Below are 21,026 nucleotides of genomic sequence, written 5' to 3'. Positions count from 1 at the left end.
ATAGGATAACTAATTGGGTCACCTACATAGAAGCGTTGAGATAGGATAACTGATTGGGTTACCATCTATAAAAGGCCTTTTATGTAATAATTAAAGCATAAATCCTTATCGAATATTTTCAACCTTGGAATATAATTTTTAATAATAACTGAAAATATAAAAAAAATGTATTCCTACGCAGATTCACCCTATATATCTTCTTCGTCAGTAAATTTGATTTCATCTGAAAACATCAAGAGAGAAGAAGTTCGTATGTTATGTTACATTATATTATGCTCGATGAATATACAATGAATGATGTTTATTGTTTCAAACGCTCCGTTGTCATATTATTATGTAACGAAAACATTTCAATATCATATAACCATAAGATAATATATATATATCTTATATATAAAATTCTTCTGCACGGGTGTATGATTTGAGACTTCTCCTAAACGGTTATTCGGATTTTGATAATTCTTTTTAGAGATTGCCAAGAAAATTTTTAAGATTTAATGAACGTTAAAACTATAGTAATATTGTAGAAATAAATGGCAAATATTACAAAAAAGCACTTATCATTGTTTAACATTGAAAACATTTGCTAGAAATGTCTATTCACTTGAAATTTGAATTTAGCTGAAATTATGAGCCTAGATAATACTAGAATATAATATACAAGAAAAATGTAAAGTCTACATTATTGTTGCCGAAAACAGCTGAGATGTGCCAGAAATTAAAATAATATAAGATACAGTCAACAGTATATGTGTTTGGCAGATGGTATTAAATATTTCAGTTTAATAAATAACGCTATAAGTCCAAATTTGCATATACATTATTTTTTTAGACTTATGCATGTCGCATTTTGGGTTACTTTACAAAATTATTTAACAATAAAAAAAATATTTTATACTTAAAAAAATGATTTAGAATCTTGTTTCATGTGTTGAACATACATTTGTTTGGCATTGGATATGGAATATTTAGCAAGTTGATCTTAGAATGAACGGTGCCCATCTGAACTAGATTTTACAAATTAATTCACCTAAGATTTGAACATAAACAATAATGTTTATTAAATTATTAGTAAGAAAAATGTACTTTAGAAATTATAATTGCCAAAAAGCAACTAATATAGCGTACAAGATTATGAAAATTATAGACTAAATTATTGAAGCAATTATGTTGTGTGGTAAAATCAAGTGTGATATTGTTCTTTTACCGTATATACTATATTATTATTTTCTAAATTTTTTAAACTGCCTATGCTTAGATCATAGATGAATCACAAATGCAGGACATCAAAAAGGATATTAAAAAGTTTAGGATAGGATATTACAAAACTTGGAACTTTTGAATTGTAGACCTGGGTACAGGACAACGTCTGCCGGGTCATCTAGTATATATATATATATATATATATATATATCAGGGTGGTTCTTAATATGGACATTTTCGAATTTCTTTGCTCCCAAGGGCTCAAATGGTTCCCAAATAGATAAAAAACAATTCTCTGAAAGTTTTAGCTCTTAATATTGTCTTTTAGACAGAGCGCAATTCAATCGAAGTTTTGTATGGAAATAGCATGAACATTTTTTTAAAAATTTTGCAGAGCGTCGAATTTTCAATAAAAAATGACACGAATTTTCACTTTTAATACATTTGTCGCTAAAATATACCAATTTTTTTTTTTAATTTTCAAAATTTTTCCATTTCCATTAACCACGTGATCAATTTTTAAAGATTTTTGGACTATTCCTCCCCCCTTGGTAATATTTTAAAATTAGAATTGAGATTTAGCTATTTAGATAAAATTTTGACAAATATTTCAAAAATCTTTTACAATTTTTCCATCTAGTTATTATTTAACATGCTGTCGTCGTCGAGATCTGCTAAATGTACAATGTGTGGGCTTAAGCTAATCGTTTTCAAAGTCCATATAGAGAAAGTGGTTTTGGTTTGATACTAATAGAGCAGAGTAGAGTAGAGTAGAGTAGAGCACCAATAAGCAAGTTAGTTACCAATAAAAATAAGAACTCGAAATAAACAGAAACACCTTGGCAAAATGCGAACGCATAACGAATCACGTGCAAGTTTATTGGCACCGGATCCGGATCGAATCTAATGATAATATATTATTATCAATATTGTAATTTGTTTATAGAAAGGACAATAAACAAGAATAGAGCTAAGCACAATGTACTTAGTTAAAAAAAATAATGCCACAATTATTGAGTACAATTACACTAAATGAAAGGTTTGGCATACCTTAGGAACAATGGATGTGTGTGTATGTATGGATACAATTTTTTCGGGCGCAATGATCAACCGATTTGAATAGTTCTAAAAATATTCCATTCCTATTGATAGGGAGATGTGCTAATTAGGTTTTGGCGAAGGCAAGTCCAGACTTTACGGAGATACGGAGCAAAGAGTGCAGAAAATAGAAATCGAGTTTTTGAGAGATCGGAGCATCCGAATTGAATGATCCAAAAAAACATTCAATTTGTAATGATTGGGAGAAGTGGTGATTGGATTTTGGCAAAGGCAGGTCCAGCTGTTTTAGAGATATCGAGCTAATTGTGCAAAAAATAGCAGTTTTTGAAAGAACTAAGCATCCGATTTGAATGATTCAAAGAACTTTGTGCTTGTGTTGACGAATCGATTGTTTTGGAAAAAGAAATTTTTGTATAAATTTCCGAAAAATATTTTTTTTTACTAAATTTTATTTTTCGAATATTTCATTATGGTACGGAAAGTTCCAGCAATTTGCTTTAAGGCAATACACCACTAGTTGTTGCAGTCTATATGTAATTTGTGCGAATAGTATAGAATGAAATGAATCTTTAAAAAATATTTATTCATATTATTTGCTATTATTTTTTAAGAATAGAGTTATTTTAAAAGCTTTGATTGTTAATTTATGGCTGAACTCATTTTTTTTTCTAAAGTACGGTCGTTTGTAAAAATTTCAATAAAAATCATTAAACTATGTAAGTATGTTTTATTTATTAGCAAAATATTTAACATTTTAACAATTTTAGATATCATTTTAATGGTGTATAGTATTTAATGCAATCTGATAGAGAAACTGTACGGGCTCATAAACAAATATTCGAAAACCAAAGAAGAAAAGATATAAGTGGTATTTTGTGTTTTGAACTTTCGAACATGTGCAAATAATAGAAATCAATAAATCATTATACTAATTCGTGAAATGAGTGTACAAAATTACTGTAGAACCAAACATCTTACTTTCGTCTAATAAATTCGAAGTATCGAAGTTATAAATTGCATAACCAGAAAGTCTTGAAATGTAAAGATATCAGTAAAATTTCCAAGACCTGCCTCCTTATGAAGTTAAAAACAACGAAATCTTCCAGTTTATCTAAGAGTTTACTTCTAAAAATTACCAAAACCACTCTAATATCGTCCACAAAAACGCTCTTTACTTTAGCATTAAAAAAACGTGAAAACTTTTCCAAAAATCTACTACTCACAATAGAAGAAGACATTGTATCTATCAGTTTTGAAGATACTCTAAACAAATACGACGGCATTTTTCTAAACTTTGACAAACCTTTATAATTAAAGCATTAATAATAAAAATGACAAAATCAGTTCAGATTTTTTTAAGAAAATTTTGCCAACATTGTGCTGCAAAACCTAATTATAAACAAAGAGTTTGACCCATCGTCGCAAAAAACAACAGAAGTCCTTATAATTTTACTGAATGGGTTTTAAAGTTTTGCAATCGGTTCAGCTGTTTTTGAGATCAAAAATCGGCTCATACACAGAAACACATTTTTTACAAATTTCGTGTCTCAAGAAGGAGAACATATTTTATATCATATCATCATTCATTATATCTTTGAACCTAATTATTTTTTTTAAAAAAAAACTTATGTAGTCTAACTACCGTCATTAGTCAATATGACTACTAATAGGAAAAAATTTGCTATGATATCCACAACATGGGCACCATTTATTGAAAATTCACAAAACCTGGTGCATAAGTGCAGTGGTTTCTGTCAAAGACCAGGTGTAGATTTAAACAATAAATGCAAAAAACAAACAAATTTTAAATAAAATTCTCGTTGACATGTGTTGTCAATTGGATGTTTCACTATTCCTACTTGGGAAAGGACGAAAAATATTGCTCAATTCCACTTAGTGAAATAAAGTTGATGGATTCTTTCATAGGATGCGGAAGGAATATAACTACAGATAATTAACCAAGAAATTACTTACTACAATTGTCAGAACTGTTGCTAGAACAATAATTTAGTATAAAGCAGTTTTTCTTTTTCAAAGAGCAAATTTTTATTTTTACTTATTACTTACTTATTATAAGTTATTAAAAAAGGGGTATAAAAGATTAAGTATTATTTCTTACTGCATGTTAATTAATTACTACATGTTAATTACAAAACCGTTTGTACAATAACACTTTTTTATAGAAAATCTGTTCTGTTCTGTTGTGTTTACACGATATCGTATATATAATAATTCTACATGACAATTATGTATTAATCGATGGCATTTAATTTAATACAATAATAATACTAATGATTCACTTTAATTAATGCAACAGCAATGACTAAGCAAACCGGTCGACTCGTGCTAACGCAATCGTTTTACCTTACCTTACCTTACACTTCAAGGTGGGCTTAAGAACAACAGATTTCGAAAATATATAATTTATATATATATATATATATATATATATATATATAATATAATTTATATTGTGTAAACTAGGAAGGATAAGTATATATTTTTTGCTCAAGACTATGCCCATATATATTACAATGGTGAAGTAAGTGCAAGCAATCTGAAGACAGTGAAGAAAGTATGCCACGACATGGTAGGGTATTATAAAAATATATTTATTATAAAATAGTAAGATAAAAAAAATTACTAAAAATAAATTCTATAGTAAAAAATACTGTTAAAAAAATTGAAGCAGAGTATTTTGAATTTTAATATAAATTTAGTTCAATATGAGGGCCACCGGTGGCAATATCGGTTCGAACGTGGGCTAGCACCAACTAGTCCCGGGTTCGACGGTTCGATTCCCGACAAATCGCGACATCAGGCAACTTTGATGTCAAATTTCCACTTGAGGTTATAGATCTCAAATATAGTCTCAAGTGAAAATCGCCTCTCGTGGGTATAGTTGCATATATATATATATATATATATATATATATATATAACAAAAAAATGTCAACAAATACTTCGAGTATAGTTAATTAGTCATAATTGGATTGGACAACTAATGGGTTGCCATTCATTCAAAAATCCATATGATAGAATCAGAACAATTACTGAATGTCCCAAGTGTGACAGATTGTAATTAAAAAAGGTAAAAAAATATACATATAGTTCAATACCATTTTAACATGGTTCTTAGTGGAAGTCGTTCATATCACTCACTCACCACCTATCCCTCACATCCCAGAAAACAGATAAAAAAATATCCAGCATATTGAAAGTATAAGAAAGCAGTTTTCGAAAAGATGGCATGAGTAATATCTAGGAAAACTACAGTTTCATTCAAGAACGACCGGTGCAACAAAAATTAGAGGACCTTATCTCGTATTTTTAAAAATTTTATGAACTATTTTTTGCACTTTTTGCTCCGTATTTCCAAAACGTCTGAACACACCTTTCCCAAAAACTAATCAGCACATCTCCTCGTCAATTTTTGTATCATTTAAATCGATTGATCCGTACTCTCTAAATTAGAGCAGAAATAGAATAGAACAGAAATTGTATCCAAACATACATAGTACATACACAAATGTTCAGTAGGTATTGAAACGTAAATATAATAAAAAAAAAAACTATTTTATTAATAAAATAAGCCCACTACCTTCAAATATAGGATTATAGTAACTATTGAATAATTTATTATGCGTAAATAAGCATTAGAAAAGTAACTTTTTAACGTGGCCGAGGCACCTTGAAAATTTGAATTTAAGACTAAAACACGTTGGCTGCGAAAATAAATCATGCATGTAAGTTTATAATGAAACTAGTGGGGTGCACGGCATCGTGCCTTAAGGAAAATTGCTGGAACTTTCCGTACCGTACCGTAAAAATCTTGCTACGGAACCCAAAAAAAATTACACAAAATGTGTACACATAATTAAAATCTCTATAAAATATCTGATAATTTGATGTACAGATGTCCAAAAAACATTTTTGACCGCCAAATGATATTTTTTTTTGACTTATTTCTATTGAGAGTCCATAACCGCTAGACCTGCCTTCCCAAAAACTTAATCAGTTCTTCGTCTTGTCAATACAAGTTAAATTTTTTTTGAATTATTAAAATCGGACGCCCCCTTCTCTTAAAAACTGAGTTACCGTTTTTGGCATACTTTGTCCCGTATCTTCGGAACGGCTGGACCTGCCTTCGCCAAAAACTAATCTCGTTATCAATAAATCCAATGTTTTTTGAATTATTCAAATCGGTTGATCGGTGTTCTCGAAATCGTCGACGAAATTTGCATCCGCACACACACACATCCATTTTTTCTAAGGTATGCTAAAATATTCAGAAATCGAGAAACCTTTAAAATGTAAAGATATATAATTTTTTTTATTTTTTTGCTATTATAACTCACTATATCTTACCCTACGGGAAGTTAATATAAACTCAAATTTGAAATTCATTTCATAATTCCCAACAAACATACATAACAATAATAACAAGCAAAAGTGCACCTAATAGTCTGCAATTTAAATTTCTACTTTGCTTGATGCATCAAATACCCTGTGTTCTCAAACAAAACAGTTTGAATCATTACTTCATAAAAATTAATTCACAATCAAAATTCTATTATTGTATGCAAATGAAGTACTTTATATAATTTTCTTATAACTGGTTTGTATGTTCATTTTTCTATACTTTTCATTTGCAATGACGATGACATAAAATAATAAGTCAAAATGTCTCAGAACATAAACATGTACCAAAATCCTATTAATTTTATATTCAATGTTATGTTTCAAGATTTCATTCATATATTTTTATTTCATAAGGAAACTGATATTTAATAGAAAGAAATTAAATATAAAAAAAAAATTAATAATGCAAAATTGAATATAGCCCTAATATCCAACCTTCTAGTTCAAACCCCTAATAGGCAATTGTGTTTTTAATAATCGAATTTTTGTGAATATATCTCAAAATTATAATTTCGGTTGCTTATGGCAAGGTAAACAATTCCTACAAAAAAGGATTTATTTCAAATATTCAAAGAAAAGTATCGAAACGTCTTATTCCTGCTGTTAACAAAAAGATTGTTCAAAAATCCAGTAGTTTTTCTGAATTTAAACTAATTTTGATAACTATACCAGCACATATATATATATATATATATATATATATACACACACATATATATATATATATCAAATATGTATGAAAACCCATATACAAGATAAATATAATAGATTATAGATAGACTGATTAATGAAAGAGAATATAGGAAAAGCCAGTAAATTAAAAGAACAGAATTATAAATTCATATTTATCTTTTCATTTATATCAATAACAAAATAAGGGACTATACACAAGACAGAAAAGAATCAGAGATGATATCGAATTTTGCTCACGGATTAGTGACGCTTTTTGCCCTTTTTTCCTCCAAATTTCTTCCCACTGCCTCCAAAACCTTTGAAATTTTGCCTACGCTTCTCTTCCCATTTCAATTGTTTGTCTGATGATTTATCTTTATTCAAAACTGCAGATGATGTACCCAACTTTTGTTTGGATGCACCTGAAGAGAAAAATCAAGGTAAAAATAATTAAAAATTTAAATACATAATAGTCAGCTCTACATAACTGATAATACAGTAATAATGATATAATTTAAATAATTCTTATATTTATAATCATTGATCGTTTCATATAATATAAATAATAATAGTTTCATCTAATAAAAAAAATCGATAAAATAAATAAAATCATTATTAGTATATTTAAATATCCATATTTATTCTAAGAGTGATTTCATGTACTATATTCCTAAAAAACTTTAATGAATTCAATTTTAAAATACAAATAAGGCAAGACACAAAAGGCTCCAAACTCAAATGTTATAATAAAATTTAAAGTAAAAACTTCGCAAAGATATATATTATAAAATCTTGAGAGAATTTAATTTAGATTAATATGAATAAAATCTAAATTCGAATTAATATATACATACCAGCTTCATCAAGTAAATGGGCAAAGTCATCAGCATTCGCAAACAACGACGCAATATCTGTAAAAAAAAGATTCATGTTAGAATAATATATTTAAAATATGATAGAATATCAATAACAACATATTCAATATTAAAATATAAATAAATTGTATCTCACCTTCTTTACCATTCTTTTTCTTGCCACCTTTTTTCTTCTTTGTTGGAGGTTCATCATCAGAGAATTCTAAATCGGACAAATCGTCATCATCACCTAAATCGTTGAGCAAATCTGTAAAAATAGACATTAACATTAGAGCAAAAACAAATACATAGTATGATATAATCTTAAATATATTATTACTACTTATAATGATATATCCGTTGTAATTGTAAATCGGTGCAGCCGCTTTTGAGAAAAAGTAAACGTAAGGTCAAAAATTGACTTTCAACACACTCCTCTCTTCCAATTTTGTCTCAAAGATGCAGAATAAATTGAAACGTCGAGAAAAAAAGCAAGTCGGATTTTCTGGAGAAAACAAATTCCTTCCTCCAATTATAAAATAGAATTTTGTTTTATTTACAAATATCTTTAAATTTGCAACATTTTATACCTCAAATTTATGTTATTCATACTTTATAGTAAAATAAATAAAATGGGGTGAATATTATAAAAACTAGTTGGTATTGGTATTTTGCCTTGAGGCAAGTTACATGAACTTCCCGATATGTGTAAATAATCGACTTAATCAATAAAAAATAAATTAATTTATGAGTGATTAAAAGTACTACGAGTGGATTTATTACACATAATTAAAAACGAACGAACACGTCATCTTGGAGTATTTACTAAAAGCAAATTTTCACAAATCAATAATTTTTATAATTGATCCAGTTTCCGTAGAGCTTTAATGGTTCAGTATGTTCATTAAGACCAAGCACTCTATCGTTATACCAAGTAAATCGTCTGATTTTAATTTTAACAAGCTTCAAAAAAACTACTCATTTCCTTAAACTTTGATGCATTTTTAAAATTAAACTACTTGTCGTAAGACCGTAATATTTCAGTAAGTTCTATAAGACCAAGACATATATCGCCAAAAAAAGTTTCATAAAAATAGGCTTAATTTTTTTTTTCAACAGTTAATTACTAAAATAAGGCTCAGTAGATTTTCACCTAAAACTAATCAGTATCATCCCCAACCAATATCTTTCGAACAGTTTCTGATTTTTATAAATCGATTCGGTAGTATGAGCTTAAATGTGGACGAAAAGTTTAACATTTTTTTTCAAATTACAAAGAAACGGCTCGGCCGATCCTCGCACTAAAACTGAGTAACGATAGTCCTCACCGAAATACATCAAATGCCTTTTAAATTTCTGAAATTGGTTCAGGCGTTTTTGAGAAAACGCCGATCAAAGGTCTAATTTTGACAAATGCTAAAAAACGATACTAATTTTTGCAAACTTTGACGAATTTTCAAAGCTAAACGAGTTGTCGTAGGGCCGTAATATTTTAGTATGATCTATAAGACTACGGTATCTACCGTCAAAGAAAGAATAAAAATCGTTGAAAAAAAATTTTCAACACTTTATTACAAGAAAAAGATCTCTACCAAAAACTAATCAGCACGATTCTCAACCAATATATTTTGAACGGTTTTTGAATTTTTAAAATCGATTCAGAATAGCGGGCTAAAACGTGGACAAAAATTTTTCACTTTTCTGCTATTTGCAAAGAAACTGCTTAGCTGATCGTCGTGCAAAATTGACAAACGCTAGTCCTTATTGAGATACATCAAATGGCTTTTAAATTTTTGAAATCGATCTAGCCGTTTTTGAGAAAACGTCGATTTACAACAAAAATCTGTTCACATACACACACACATACTTTTTCCAAATTTGATCTCATTCAATTCAGAATGGCTTGAAACGTCGAGAAAACATAAAATTAGCGAATCGGTTTTTTTGATGAAAACATAAACTTCTCCTTCAGGAAGTTAATAATTTATAAATATGGTTTTACCTTCGTCATCGCTGCCCAAGTCTGAGAAATTATCATTTCCGCCAAGAGTTTCATCGCCCGCACTTTGTTCCATTTCTTCATCATCATCCTCATCAAATTCTTCAAGATCGTCATCGTTATCATCGAAACCATCATTATCTTCATCGTTATTTTCATCTTGATCTCCAGCCAGGTCATCATCATCATCACCATCATCAGAGTCAGATTCGCCTTGTTTGCCTTTGTTCTTAGGATTTCTTAAATTGCTGCCTAGTTCTTCCATGTAATTTAGGTCGTCTTTATCTGAAAGGGAAATAAAAAAATATATCTATAATATGAAAATGAATCGCAAAATGTGTTGGTAAGCGCATAACTCAACAACGCCTGGACCGATTTGGCCAATTCTTTTTTTAAAATGTTCGTTGAAGTCCAAGGATGGTTCTTACGGCGAGAAAAATCGAATAATTGCCGGGAAAACCCTAAAAACAGCCCTTTTCTTTTTCACATACAAACGTTTTCTAACTAAAACGTAGAATCAATTTGAGCTTTAATTTTTTTATAATGCGTGAATAAATAAGGTGAATTAGAGAATTTATAAAGGTAAACTGGTGGACAGGTAAATTGGAGGATATGTAAAATGGTAGAGAGGAGAACTAGTAGATAAACAAATTTGTAGACAACCAGGTTGACAGGTTAATTGGTAGACATGACAGGTGAATTGGAAAGCAGGTAAATAGGTTGACAGGTAAATTGGTAAGCCGGTAAAATGGTAGATTGATTAACAAGTTGATAGGTAAATTCGTAGACAAATTGTTCAATAGGTAAATTGTTCAACAGATACTAGCAACGTTAAACTAAATGTCACAAATACACATCTTTGTTCAACTTTTTAATTTAAACTAAATCACAGCAAAGTGTGAACGGGTACAGCTAGTTAATAATAAATTCCAATATTAATTTAAAATAATGCTTTTGTTTTGTTCCCTTTATCTTTATAAATGTTTGTCAAATTAAATTACCTGCTCCAGCAATCTTGTCCAGATAATCATCAAACTCATCATCATCAACAGATTCATCATCAGACTCTGACTCGTCATCTCTGAAGCCTCTGGTTGCATTCTTCATTTCTCTTTGCTTTTCTAAATATCTATAATAAAAAAAAATACAAAATCAAAACACATTGATTAGATTTACCTTGTGAACTAACATTGATTGGTTTAATTGATCAGCAGTTAAAAATATATGCTGTAAATGGAAAGTCTGCTTTAGAGGCGAAAAAAAAACGATTTTTTTTGTTTTGTTTGAAAAACGAGCCAAGAATATATCCCTAAAATTTCAGAAACAAATTTAAATTATTTTCGGAGTTACAGAAGAAATAGTGAGCAAGTGTCAAGGAATGAACCCTTTAATTTCTCGGATTTTCATTTTTACGATTTTACCTAATTGTCGGTGTAAGATAGTAAAAAAACTAGACGTCCTCTCAAAACGAGACAAAATGCATTGCATTCAGGATTAAATTCTATTCTAGTTGAACCTGAAAAAAACTTAAAAAAGCTATAATTAACCCACTTTTTAAACAATCTAAAGTAAAATTTTGTATAAAAAAACATGATTTTTTTTCAAGTTGCAAAAAATTGGTGAACTTCTCATTTTTTTCTGGATTTTTTAGGTTCAACTAGAATCTATACTATTGAAAATATATATATTTGTTTTGATTTTTTTGTTTAGGATGGAAATTGTGACCTGCATCTTTTCCGCCTGCACGCTCGTGGCGCATCGGCAAAACGCTTGTACCTTGCATATTATGACATATATTTTAATGAAAAATTTAAGAAGAATGTTGAAATATATAACAATAAAACCTGAAAGTTTCGTTTCAATTAAATATTTATTTCCTTCCCTAAAAATTCCCCAACAAAAGCGATTTTATAAAGCCTCTAAAGCAGACCTCTTCTTTAAGATAAAAGTCATAGTAATAAAAAGGCAAAAAAGCGGCAGAAGCTGAAACTAGCAAAACTACAAATATATTATCATCTTACTCAAATATGAATCGTTCATCTTCTGTAACATTGAATTCATTTAATAATCTGACATCTCGTCCTCTGGATCCTTTGCTTAGTTTGAGTTTTTTAGACAGAGTTTTATTGAGAAGATCGACTTTCTTTGGATTCTTGAATGAGAATCTTTCCAAAAATCGTTTGCACGTGAAGTCCACCAATGGATCTCCATCGTAATCAATTTTAGTACCTGAGAAAAAAAAATGAAATAAAATTAGATGTGAGTAGCATTATGCCTTAAGGCAACGATCGGAGAACATTTTTAACCAAAATATTTTTGTAAAGTTGATATTACCCCCTTGGCAAATACAATAAATATCAATTAAAAATACATACTTTTTACCCCACAAATTCAAAAATCAAATATTAAAAAAATTGATGTGTGTGTTTGTTTTGTGTGTCTGCATGTCCACAACTGATTTGAATGGCTCAAAAAACATTCGATTCCTATTGATAGAGAGACGTGCTAATTAGTTTTTGGCAAAGGTACGTTCAGACATTTCAGAGATACGAAGCAAAAGGTGCAGAAAATAGAAATCGAGTTTTTGAGCAAACGAAACATCCGATTTGAATCATCCAAATTACATTCAATTCGTCATGATAGGGAGAAGTGGTGAATAGTTATAAATGTGCAAAAAATTGCAGTTTTTGAGAGAACTAGGGATCCGATTTGAAGGATTCAAAAAACTTTCTGCTTGTGTTGACGAAACGATTGCTTTTGGAGAAAGATTTTTTATTTTCTTATTTCAAAATTTAATTTTTTTGTTTCCAAACAAATTTTGTTTTTTAATATCGAAAATAATTCGGTTTTTAATTTTAATTCTAGCTAAAGTTCTAAAGCTCACTTATATACTTTAAATAAATAATTCTTATCAATATTAAACAGTGTCCTTAATTTTAAATCCGATTGATTAAGTCTTGTTCATTCACTTTTCTTTTAAAATATATAAACGTCCAATTCATAATAAATTCATAAACTCTCACAATTTGTCCATAAAATGAGAATAATGAAAGTTACAGTATTTATAATAATCTATTTGAAAACATTTAATATTCTTCGAATATTTCATTACGGTACAGGAAGTTCCAGCAATTTGCCTTAAGACACGATGCCATACACAACTAATTAAATTAAAGAACATTCAGAACAACTTATTGAAAACGTTATTAAAATTCACTACTGGTAATAAAACTATAAATAAAATATTAACTATTATATAACAATGCAAATCAAATTGTGATAATTCGATACATAATTGGTCATAAATTTTAATTCAACATAAAATACATGAATACAAAATATGATAATGCTTAATATTTATCATATTTATAGTAATATATAAGGCTTTGATTAATTATAGGCCTCGATATTAAAAACATAAAAACATTGCACTCCTTTGCAACTATTCTATTTTTGATACTGAGATTTTTTTTTCATTTTGGGAACACCAATCAACCGATTTGAATAATTCGTATTGATAAGGAGACGTGCTGATTAATTTTTAGGAAAGCAGGTCTAGCGGTTTCGGAGAACTAGTAAAAAAAACAAAAAAATATAAAAAATACCATTTGGCGACCAAAGATGATTATTAGACATATGCACTTCAAATTATCAGATATTTTATGGAAATTTTAATAATAATAATTTAATCTAAAATTCTCAAAAATCTAATTTTTTCAAAGTTTTAAAAAAAATTAATCTTTTTAACTTCCCGTAGGGTAAGTTATTGTAATGGGCCGAAAATCGGAAGTGAAAATTTTTACATTTCTCGACGTTTTGAAGGTTTCTGAACATTTTGGCATACCTCAGAAAAAATGGATGTGTGTGTGTGTGTGTATGTATGTATGGATACAAATTTCCAGTCACGTTTCCGGGCGAACGGATCAACCGATTTGAATGGTTCAAAAAACATTCGATTCCTATCGATAGGGAAAAGAGCTGATTAGTTTTTGGCAAAGACAGGTCCAGCCGTTTCGAGGATACGGAGCAAAGAGTGCAGAAAATAGAAATCGACTTTTTGAGAGAACGCAGTATCCGATTTGAATGATCTAAAAAACATTCAATTAGTAGTAATTGGGAGAAGTGTTTATTAGTTTTTGGCAAAGGCAGGTCCAGCGGTTTCGGAGATACGGAGCTAAATATGTGAAAAATGGCAGTTTTTGAGAGAACTAAGCGTCCGATTTGAATGATTCAAAAAACTTTCTGCTTGTCTTAACAAAATAATTGATCTTGGAAAAAAAAATTTTGTTCAATTTTTTTTTTTTTTTTTTTTTTAATTTGTTATATATCGAAAATAATTCTGATTTTATTTTTAATTCTGACTATAGTTCTAATATACTTTAAACAAATAATTTCAACTTTGCAATTCAGTTCATATAATTCTTATAAATATTAGACAACGTTACAATATTTATAATAATCTATTTGAAAACATTCAGTATTCCTCGAACATTTCGTTACGGTACGGGAAGTTCCAGCAATTTGCCTTAAGGCACAATGCCACCCACCCCACTAGTTTACAAAAATTTTTGGCACGGGAAGTTCCAGCAATTTGCCTTAAGGGACGATGCCATACACCACTAGTTCAATAATTTAGTATTACATTAATTTATAACAAACGAAACAATTGCTTCGACATACGAGCGCGATTACGAAAACAAATTTGCTCGTATGTCGGGGTTCCATTGAATTTATTTATTAAGAAAGCATATTTCTTATTCATGAGTAAGGAAGTTATATCAATAATAGTAAATTTCGAAAAATAAAATATTTTTTAAAGAGATAACTTACCTACAAAAATGTTCTCAGCAAACAACTGTACCGTCGGATGAAAGTGATCTTTAAGTTTCAATAATTCCACATACAAGGACAAGTTAGCACCGGCATGTAAAGGATTTCTATTATAAGGATCATAAAAAACAGTTTCCTTTTTAACTTTCACAACCACATCCTTATCATCCATAGCTGGATTGGCAACATCTGGTTTTGGTTCATCCTCATCCATTCCCACAACATTTACATTTGTGTCTATTTTATTATCTACATGTACCCAAGATGATTCACTTTTACCATTCTTCTTTGTACTATCAGTTTCTTTTTTAATTTCTGCCTTCTCGAAATCATATTCCACATCTTTGTACACTTCATCGCCGTCTTCTTCTTCGTCCATCCAATTTTTAGAGATAGTCTTTTTAGATATTTTGATTGTTTCTGGTTCTACAGGTTTCAAAACTTTTTCAAAGAGCCCTTTACGAGTTTGAAGAACTTTTGATATTACTATGAGAAAACCACAAGCGTATGGCACTGGCATATAGAAAGAAATCTGAAATATATAAAAGAAATATTTTACAATGCTTTTGAATATGGTATTGTATATTTAGGTTTAATTTACCTGTAATAATCGCTTAATAAACGCAATGCTTCGGATCATTATATGATCGGCGAGCAGAGCCCTATAAATAATATTTAAGCACATAGCCATTGTCGAGGAAGTGACATTATATAATTGGGGGTCCTGCAGTCGTTTATATAATGCAGAAAAAAATCTGAAAAAAAATACTGCATTGAGATTTTGTGCATGAAAGATGTAAAAGTTATGTTGCAATAAAAATAAAGATTGTTAGAAATTGATTTATAACATAAATAGTAGTTGCAGTAGTCAAGTTTACAACTTACATTTTCAGACGGTTTACAACATTCCTAGACGATTTATAAAATTCTCAAGCAGCTTTCAACATCCTCAGACTGCTTACAACATTTTCAGACAAATTACAGCCATTCTGGATATATTACAACATTTTCAGACAATCTACAACCTTTTTTAGACAATTTACAGTATTATAGCACAGACAGCTTATAGCATTCTCAGATAGCTTACAACATCCTTAGACTGTTTACAACATTCTCAGAGATTTGGCAACATGCTCGAACAGCTTGCAGTCATTCTTAGACAGCTTACAATATCCTCTGACAGCTTACAACATCCTCAGACAAAATACAATATTCTCTGACAGCTTACAACTCAGATATTTAAGAACATGATCAGACAGTTCCTAACACAATGAGACAGCTTACAACACTGTTTACAACATTCTCAGAGATTTGGCAACATGTTCGGACATCCTTAGATAGCTTTTTACAACATCCATAGTCAGAATACAATACTCAGACTGTTTGCAACATTCTCACAAAGTTGGCAACATGCTCAGACAACTTACAACTTTCTCGAACAACTTGCAACATTCTCACACAATAAAAAATATTTTTAGACAATAAAAAATATTTTCAGACAAAAAACAATATTCTCAGACAGCTTAAAACATTCTTGAACACCTTATAACAGTCACAACTTACAACATCCTCAGACATCTTACAACATTCTGAAACAGCTTACAACATCCATAGACACTCTCAGAGAATTGGCAACATGCTAGGACAGCTTACAACATCTTCAGACAGCTTGCAACATCCATAAACAGAATACAACATTCTCAGACTGTTTACAACATTCTCAGAGATTTGGCAACACGCTAGGACAGCTTACAACATCATCAGACAGCTTACATACTTAGAACATGCAACATACATTGACAGAATACAACATTTTCATACAGCTTATAACATTCTCAGATAGTTTACAACATTCTCAGACAATAAATAATATTTTCAGACAAAAAACAACATTCTCAGACATCTTACAACATTCTCAGACCTCTTGCAAAATCCTCAGACAACTTATGACATTCTCGAACAACTTGCAACATTTTCAGACAATAAAAAATATTTTCAGACAAAAAATAATATTCTCAGACAGCTTAAAACATTCTTAAATACCTTATAACAGTCTCAGACAGCTTACAATAACAGCTTGGAACATTCTCAAACAATAAATAATATTTTCTGACAAAAAACAACATTCTCTGACAGCTTATAAAATCTTCAGACAGCTTACAACATTCTCAAACAACTTGCAACATTCTCAGACAATAAAATGTATTTTCAAACAAAAAACAACATTCTCAGACTTCTTATAACAGTCTCAGGCAACTTACAATAGTTGCAAGGCAGCTTACAATAACAGCTTGGAACATTCTCAGACAATAAATAATATTTTCAGACAAAAAACAAATTTGCAGACAGCTTAAAGCATTGTCAGTCATCTTACAACAGTTTCAGACAGCTTACGACATCCTCAGACAGCTTACAACATCCATAGATAGAATACAACATTCTCAGACTGTTTACAATATTCTCGAATACTCTAGAACATTCTCAGACAATAAATAATATTTATAGATAAAAAGAAATATTTTCAGAGAGCTTAGAACATTCTCAGATAGTCTACAACATTCTCAGATAATAAATATTATTTTCAGAACATTCTCACGCAGCTTAAAACACTCTCAGACAGCTTACAACATTCTGGGAGAGGCTACAACATTCTCAGACAATCAAAAATATTTTCAGATAAGAAACAATCTAATCAACTTATAACAGTCTCAAACAGCTTAGATAACATTCTCAGACAAAAAAACATACAACATCCTCGGACTGGTAACAACATTCTCAAACAGCTTACAAAATCCATAGGCAGAATAAAACATTCTCAGACATCTTACAATATTCCGAGACAATTTACAAAATTTTCAAGCTATTCACAATATTTTCAGATGGTTTACAACATTCTCAGACAAAAAAACATACAACATCCTTGGACTGGTAACAACTTTCTCAAACAGCTTACAAAATCCATAGGCAGAATACAACATTCTCAGACAGCTTACAATATTCTGAGACAATTTACAAAATTTTCAAGCTATTCACAACATTTTCAGATGGTTTACAATATTCTCAGACAGTTTACATTATTCTGAGACAATATATAAAATTTTGAGGCTATTCACAACATTTTTAGACTGTTTACAACATTCTTAGACGGTTTACAATATTTTCAAACAGCTTACAATATTCTGAGACAATTTACAAAATTTTCAGAGGATTTACAACATTCTCAGACAGCTTACGACAATCTCAGACAGCTTACAACATTCTGAGACCATTTATAAAATATTCAGGCTATTCACAACATTTTTGGGCGGTTTACAACATTCTCAGACAGCTTATAACATTCTGAGACAATTTACAAAATTTTCAGGCTATTCACAACATTTTTTGGCGGTTTACAACATTCTCAGACAGCTTACAACATTCATTAATTAAAGCATTAAACAATAAAGATAAACTTAAAAAAATAATAAAACCCCTATCGTTTCTTTAACTTTAGGACAATTTGAGACAAAAAATATATATATTACTCACTTATCACTAAGATGTTTCGATCCCTGCTCAATTTGCATAATTAGTCCTAAGGCTTGTATTGAAATTTTAAAATTTGTTGCATATATTATCCTAAACATTGTCTCTTGTAAATCCTTTGGAATCACAGGTACTCTATAAAAAAATCAAAATAAATAAAAAACACATTATTAAGAATGTAGTAAAATTAAATTTTTACTAACCCTTCCTGTGCTTCAACTTTAGTTATAACTTGTCGCACACATTGTAATATTGTTGACATTGTCCGGGTTTCAACTTCTCCCTGAAAATCAAAATAATATTGAAAGAAAAATAAATAAAAATTAGGAATTAATAGTTTGAATCATCCTATTTAATTGAAAAATTCTGTAAAAAAATCAATTTCTCAAAACTAATTCAATAAATTCAAAACAAAATTAAATTTTCATAACTAATATGTTATATTTTTCTACATGTGCACAATTTTTGTATTATTCTGATGTGAATATTATAATATTATTATCCCTTACCTTATTTACGCAGGCTTTAAAAAATGCTATGCATATCCTAACCATTCGTTCTGCAACTTCGCTATTTATATAATTTCCTATTTGACCCAAGAAGCAAAGGGCATAATGCTGTGCTTTCCGAGGTAAATTATTTCTGAATAATAACTTTTCAGTTTCTTTAACAATAACTGTACACATATTAGGATGCCTATGAGCTATTGCTTTTAAATGGTATATCGTTTTTGATGCTACTTTATTTGATGGGTCACCAAGTTTATTGATAAGAAGACTAAGAAGTGCCTAAAAAATAAAAATTTAGTTAATATATGGGATATACATAGTTGTACAAATTAATTTTGACGTATACCTGCTCTTGTTCAGGAGTATTTTCTAATAATCTGGCTGCACAAGATATTACACGAGATTTTGTTACTTCTAAACCAAGACCAGCACTTGATTGTAAATTTCTAACAAAGCCTGAAAATATAATATTCAATATATATATATATATATATATATATATATATATACATATATAGATTGTATCTATTCTTCTTACTTATCATAGAGTCCTTTAATTCAGCTTCAAAATGCCAATAAGCCAAAATTTTACTCCTACCATCAGGACCAAGTTCTTTCGTTTTAGCATTAAGAGCTCTGAATTCAGCAGCCCTTGCAGACAAAGGTTTTAATTTTCGATCTTTCGGCAATAAAGAATTTAAAAATAAATCTGTCAATGTATCTATGACTTCTAAACATTCTTTGTTGGCTGCTTTGCATTGTCCAATAAGAGCATTCAATGCCGATAGATTTGATATTGGATCTGATTCCACTAATAGTGCTCCTGCAGTTGCTCGATCTTTGGAGGTACCTTTTGAAACTGCTGTTTTCAACCAGCTGTCTTGAGAGGTTGTTTCTGGAAAAGGATAATAGAATTAAGCAAGAAGAATATTGCCTTATGGCAAGTTGCATAAACTTTCCCAATACATTTACAGAATCAAAAGAATTGTCAATAAGATATTCAGGTATAATGCTCAACTGTTATTTCAAAAAAAAAAAAAGTTGTATTCTCTAAAAAGCAATCAATTCATGTCTTTCTAACATACTTGTATTATAAATTGAAAAAATTTGTTTATAATTATATTGTTCGTTTATAATCTCATAATCATTTTATAGATTAACCAACAAAAATCTGCACTCACTTAGTTGTCACCTTGATAAAAACTTCTAGACAAGAATCAGACGGTTAAGGATTCACATAATTCATTATCATAAATGTAAAATTACAATAAATATTGAAAATTGCTTTTCTGACATGTAAAGTAGGAAAATAACTTAATGAATTTAAATTGTAATTGTTTCTATTAGTTAATTTTAATGTCAGTACATACTTCTAGTCCTCTGCAGAAGGTAAGCATCAAAACATTTCTTGGCTTCTTTATTTAAATTATTCAACTCCTCAACTTTCAGCTCGACATTTGTGTTATCATACTCAAGCTCTGGTACCTAAAATAAATAATCAAACCAATTAATGCTAATTGCAACAATATTAATTCATTGTAAAAACATTAAAGTTAAGTTTCTTCAATCTAACCTCTTCGAACCAAAGTTCGTGTCCACCTTCAAGATTTTCAGCAAAATTTTTGGCAATGCCACGTTTTTTCTTATTACCACTTTTATTGTTGAATTTTTTAACATTAGGAGACTTTTGAGCAAGAGTCATTTTGCCTAAATTTTTATATTTTTCACTAAAAATCACATTTGTATTTTCATGCACGTGTATAAACAAGAATAAACTTTTAGGTTATGAAGTAGTTGACGTTTGACATGTGGCGCCAAGCGACAAGAAAAAGAACTAATCACTAAATAATAATAATTAAATAATTTCAAATAATTATTTGATTTTTAATTGTATTATATAATTCTTATTATTACTAAAAAATATCTAAGAGTTTTTTAAACATTTTTTGAGAT

General features: G+C 29.5%; 1 protein-coding gene across 1 annotated transcript; it reads right to left on the bottom strand.

The window, feature by feature from the left end:
• Positions 1 to 7,542: 7,542 nt before the first annotated feature.
• LOC113389093 (CCAAT/enhancer-binding protein zeta-like) lies at positions 7,543 to 20,836 on the bottom strand. The gene is made up of 15 exons (XM_026626153.1): positions 20,647 to 20,836; positions 20,444 to 20,558; positions 19,612 to 19,968; positions 19,420 to 19,529; positions 19,074 to 19,352; positions 18,768 to 18,847; positions 18,568 to 18,699; positions 15,641 to 15,794; positions 15,040 to 15,571; positions 12,231 to 12,438; positions 11,211 to 11,338; positions 10,213 to 10,494; positions 8,368 to 8,478; positions 8,211 to 8,267; positions 7,543 to 7,778 (listed from the first exon to the last, which is right to left on the bottom strand). Exons 1-15 carry the CDS (start codon positions 20,773 to 20,775, stop codon positions 7,618 to 7,620), a joined length of 2,835 nt encoding a protein of 944 aa, XP_026481938.1. The 5' UTR covers positions 20,776 to 20,836; the 3' UTR covers positions 7,543 to 7,617.
• Positions 20,837 to 21,026: the final 190 nt, after the last annotated feature.

The sequence above is a fragment of the Ctenocephalides felis genome, unplaced genomic scaffold (genome assembly GCF_003426905.1).
Source record: "Ctenocephalides felis isolate EL2017-DRISC unplaced genomic scaffold, ASM342690v1 CF-g0.4_SCAFFOLD_03573, whole genome shotgun sequence".
Taxonomy (NCBI): domain Eukaryota; kingdom Metazoa; phylum Arthropoda; class Insecta; order Siphonaptera; family Pulicidae; genus Ctenocephalides; species Ctenocephalides felis.
This window is presented reverse-complemented; position numbering and strand designations above follow the sequence as displayed.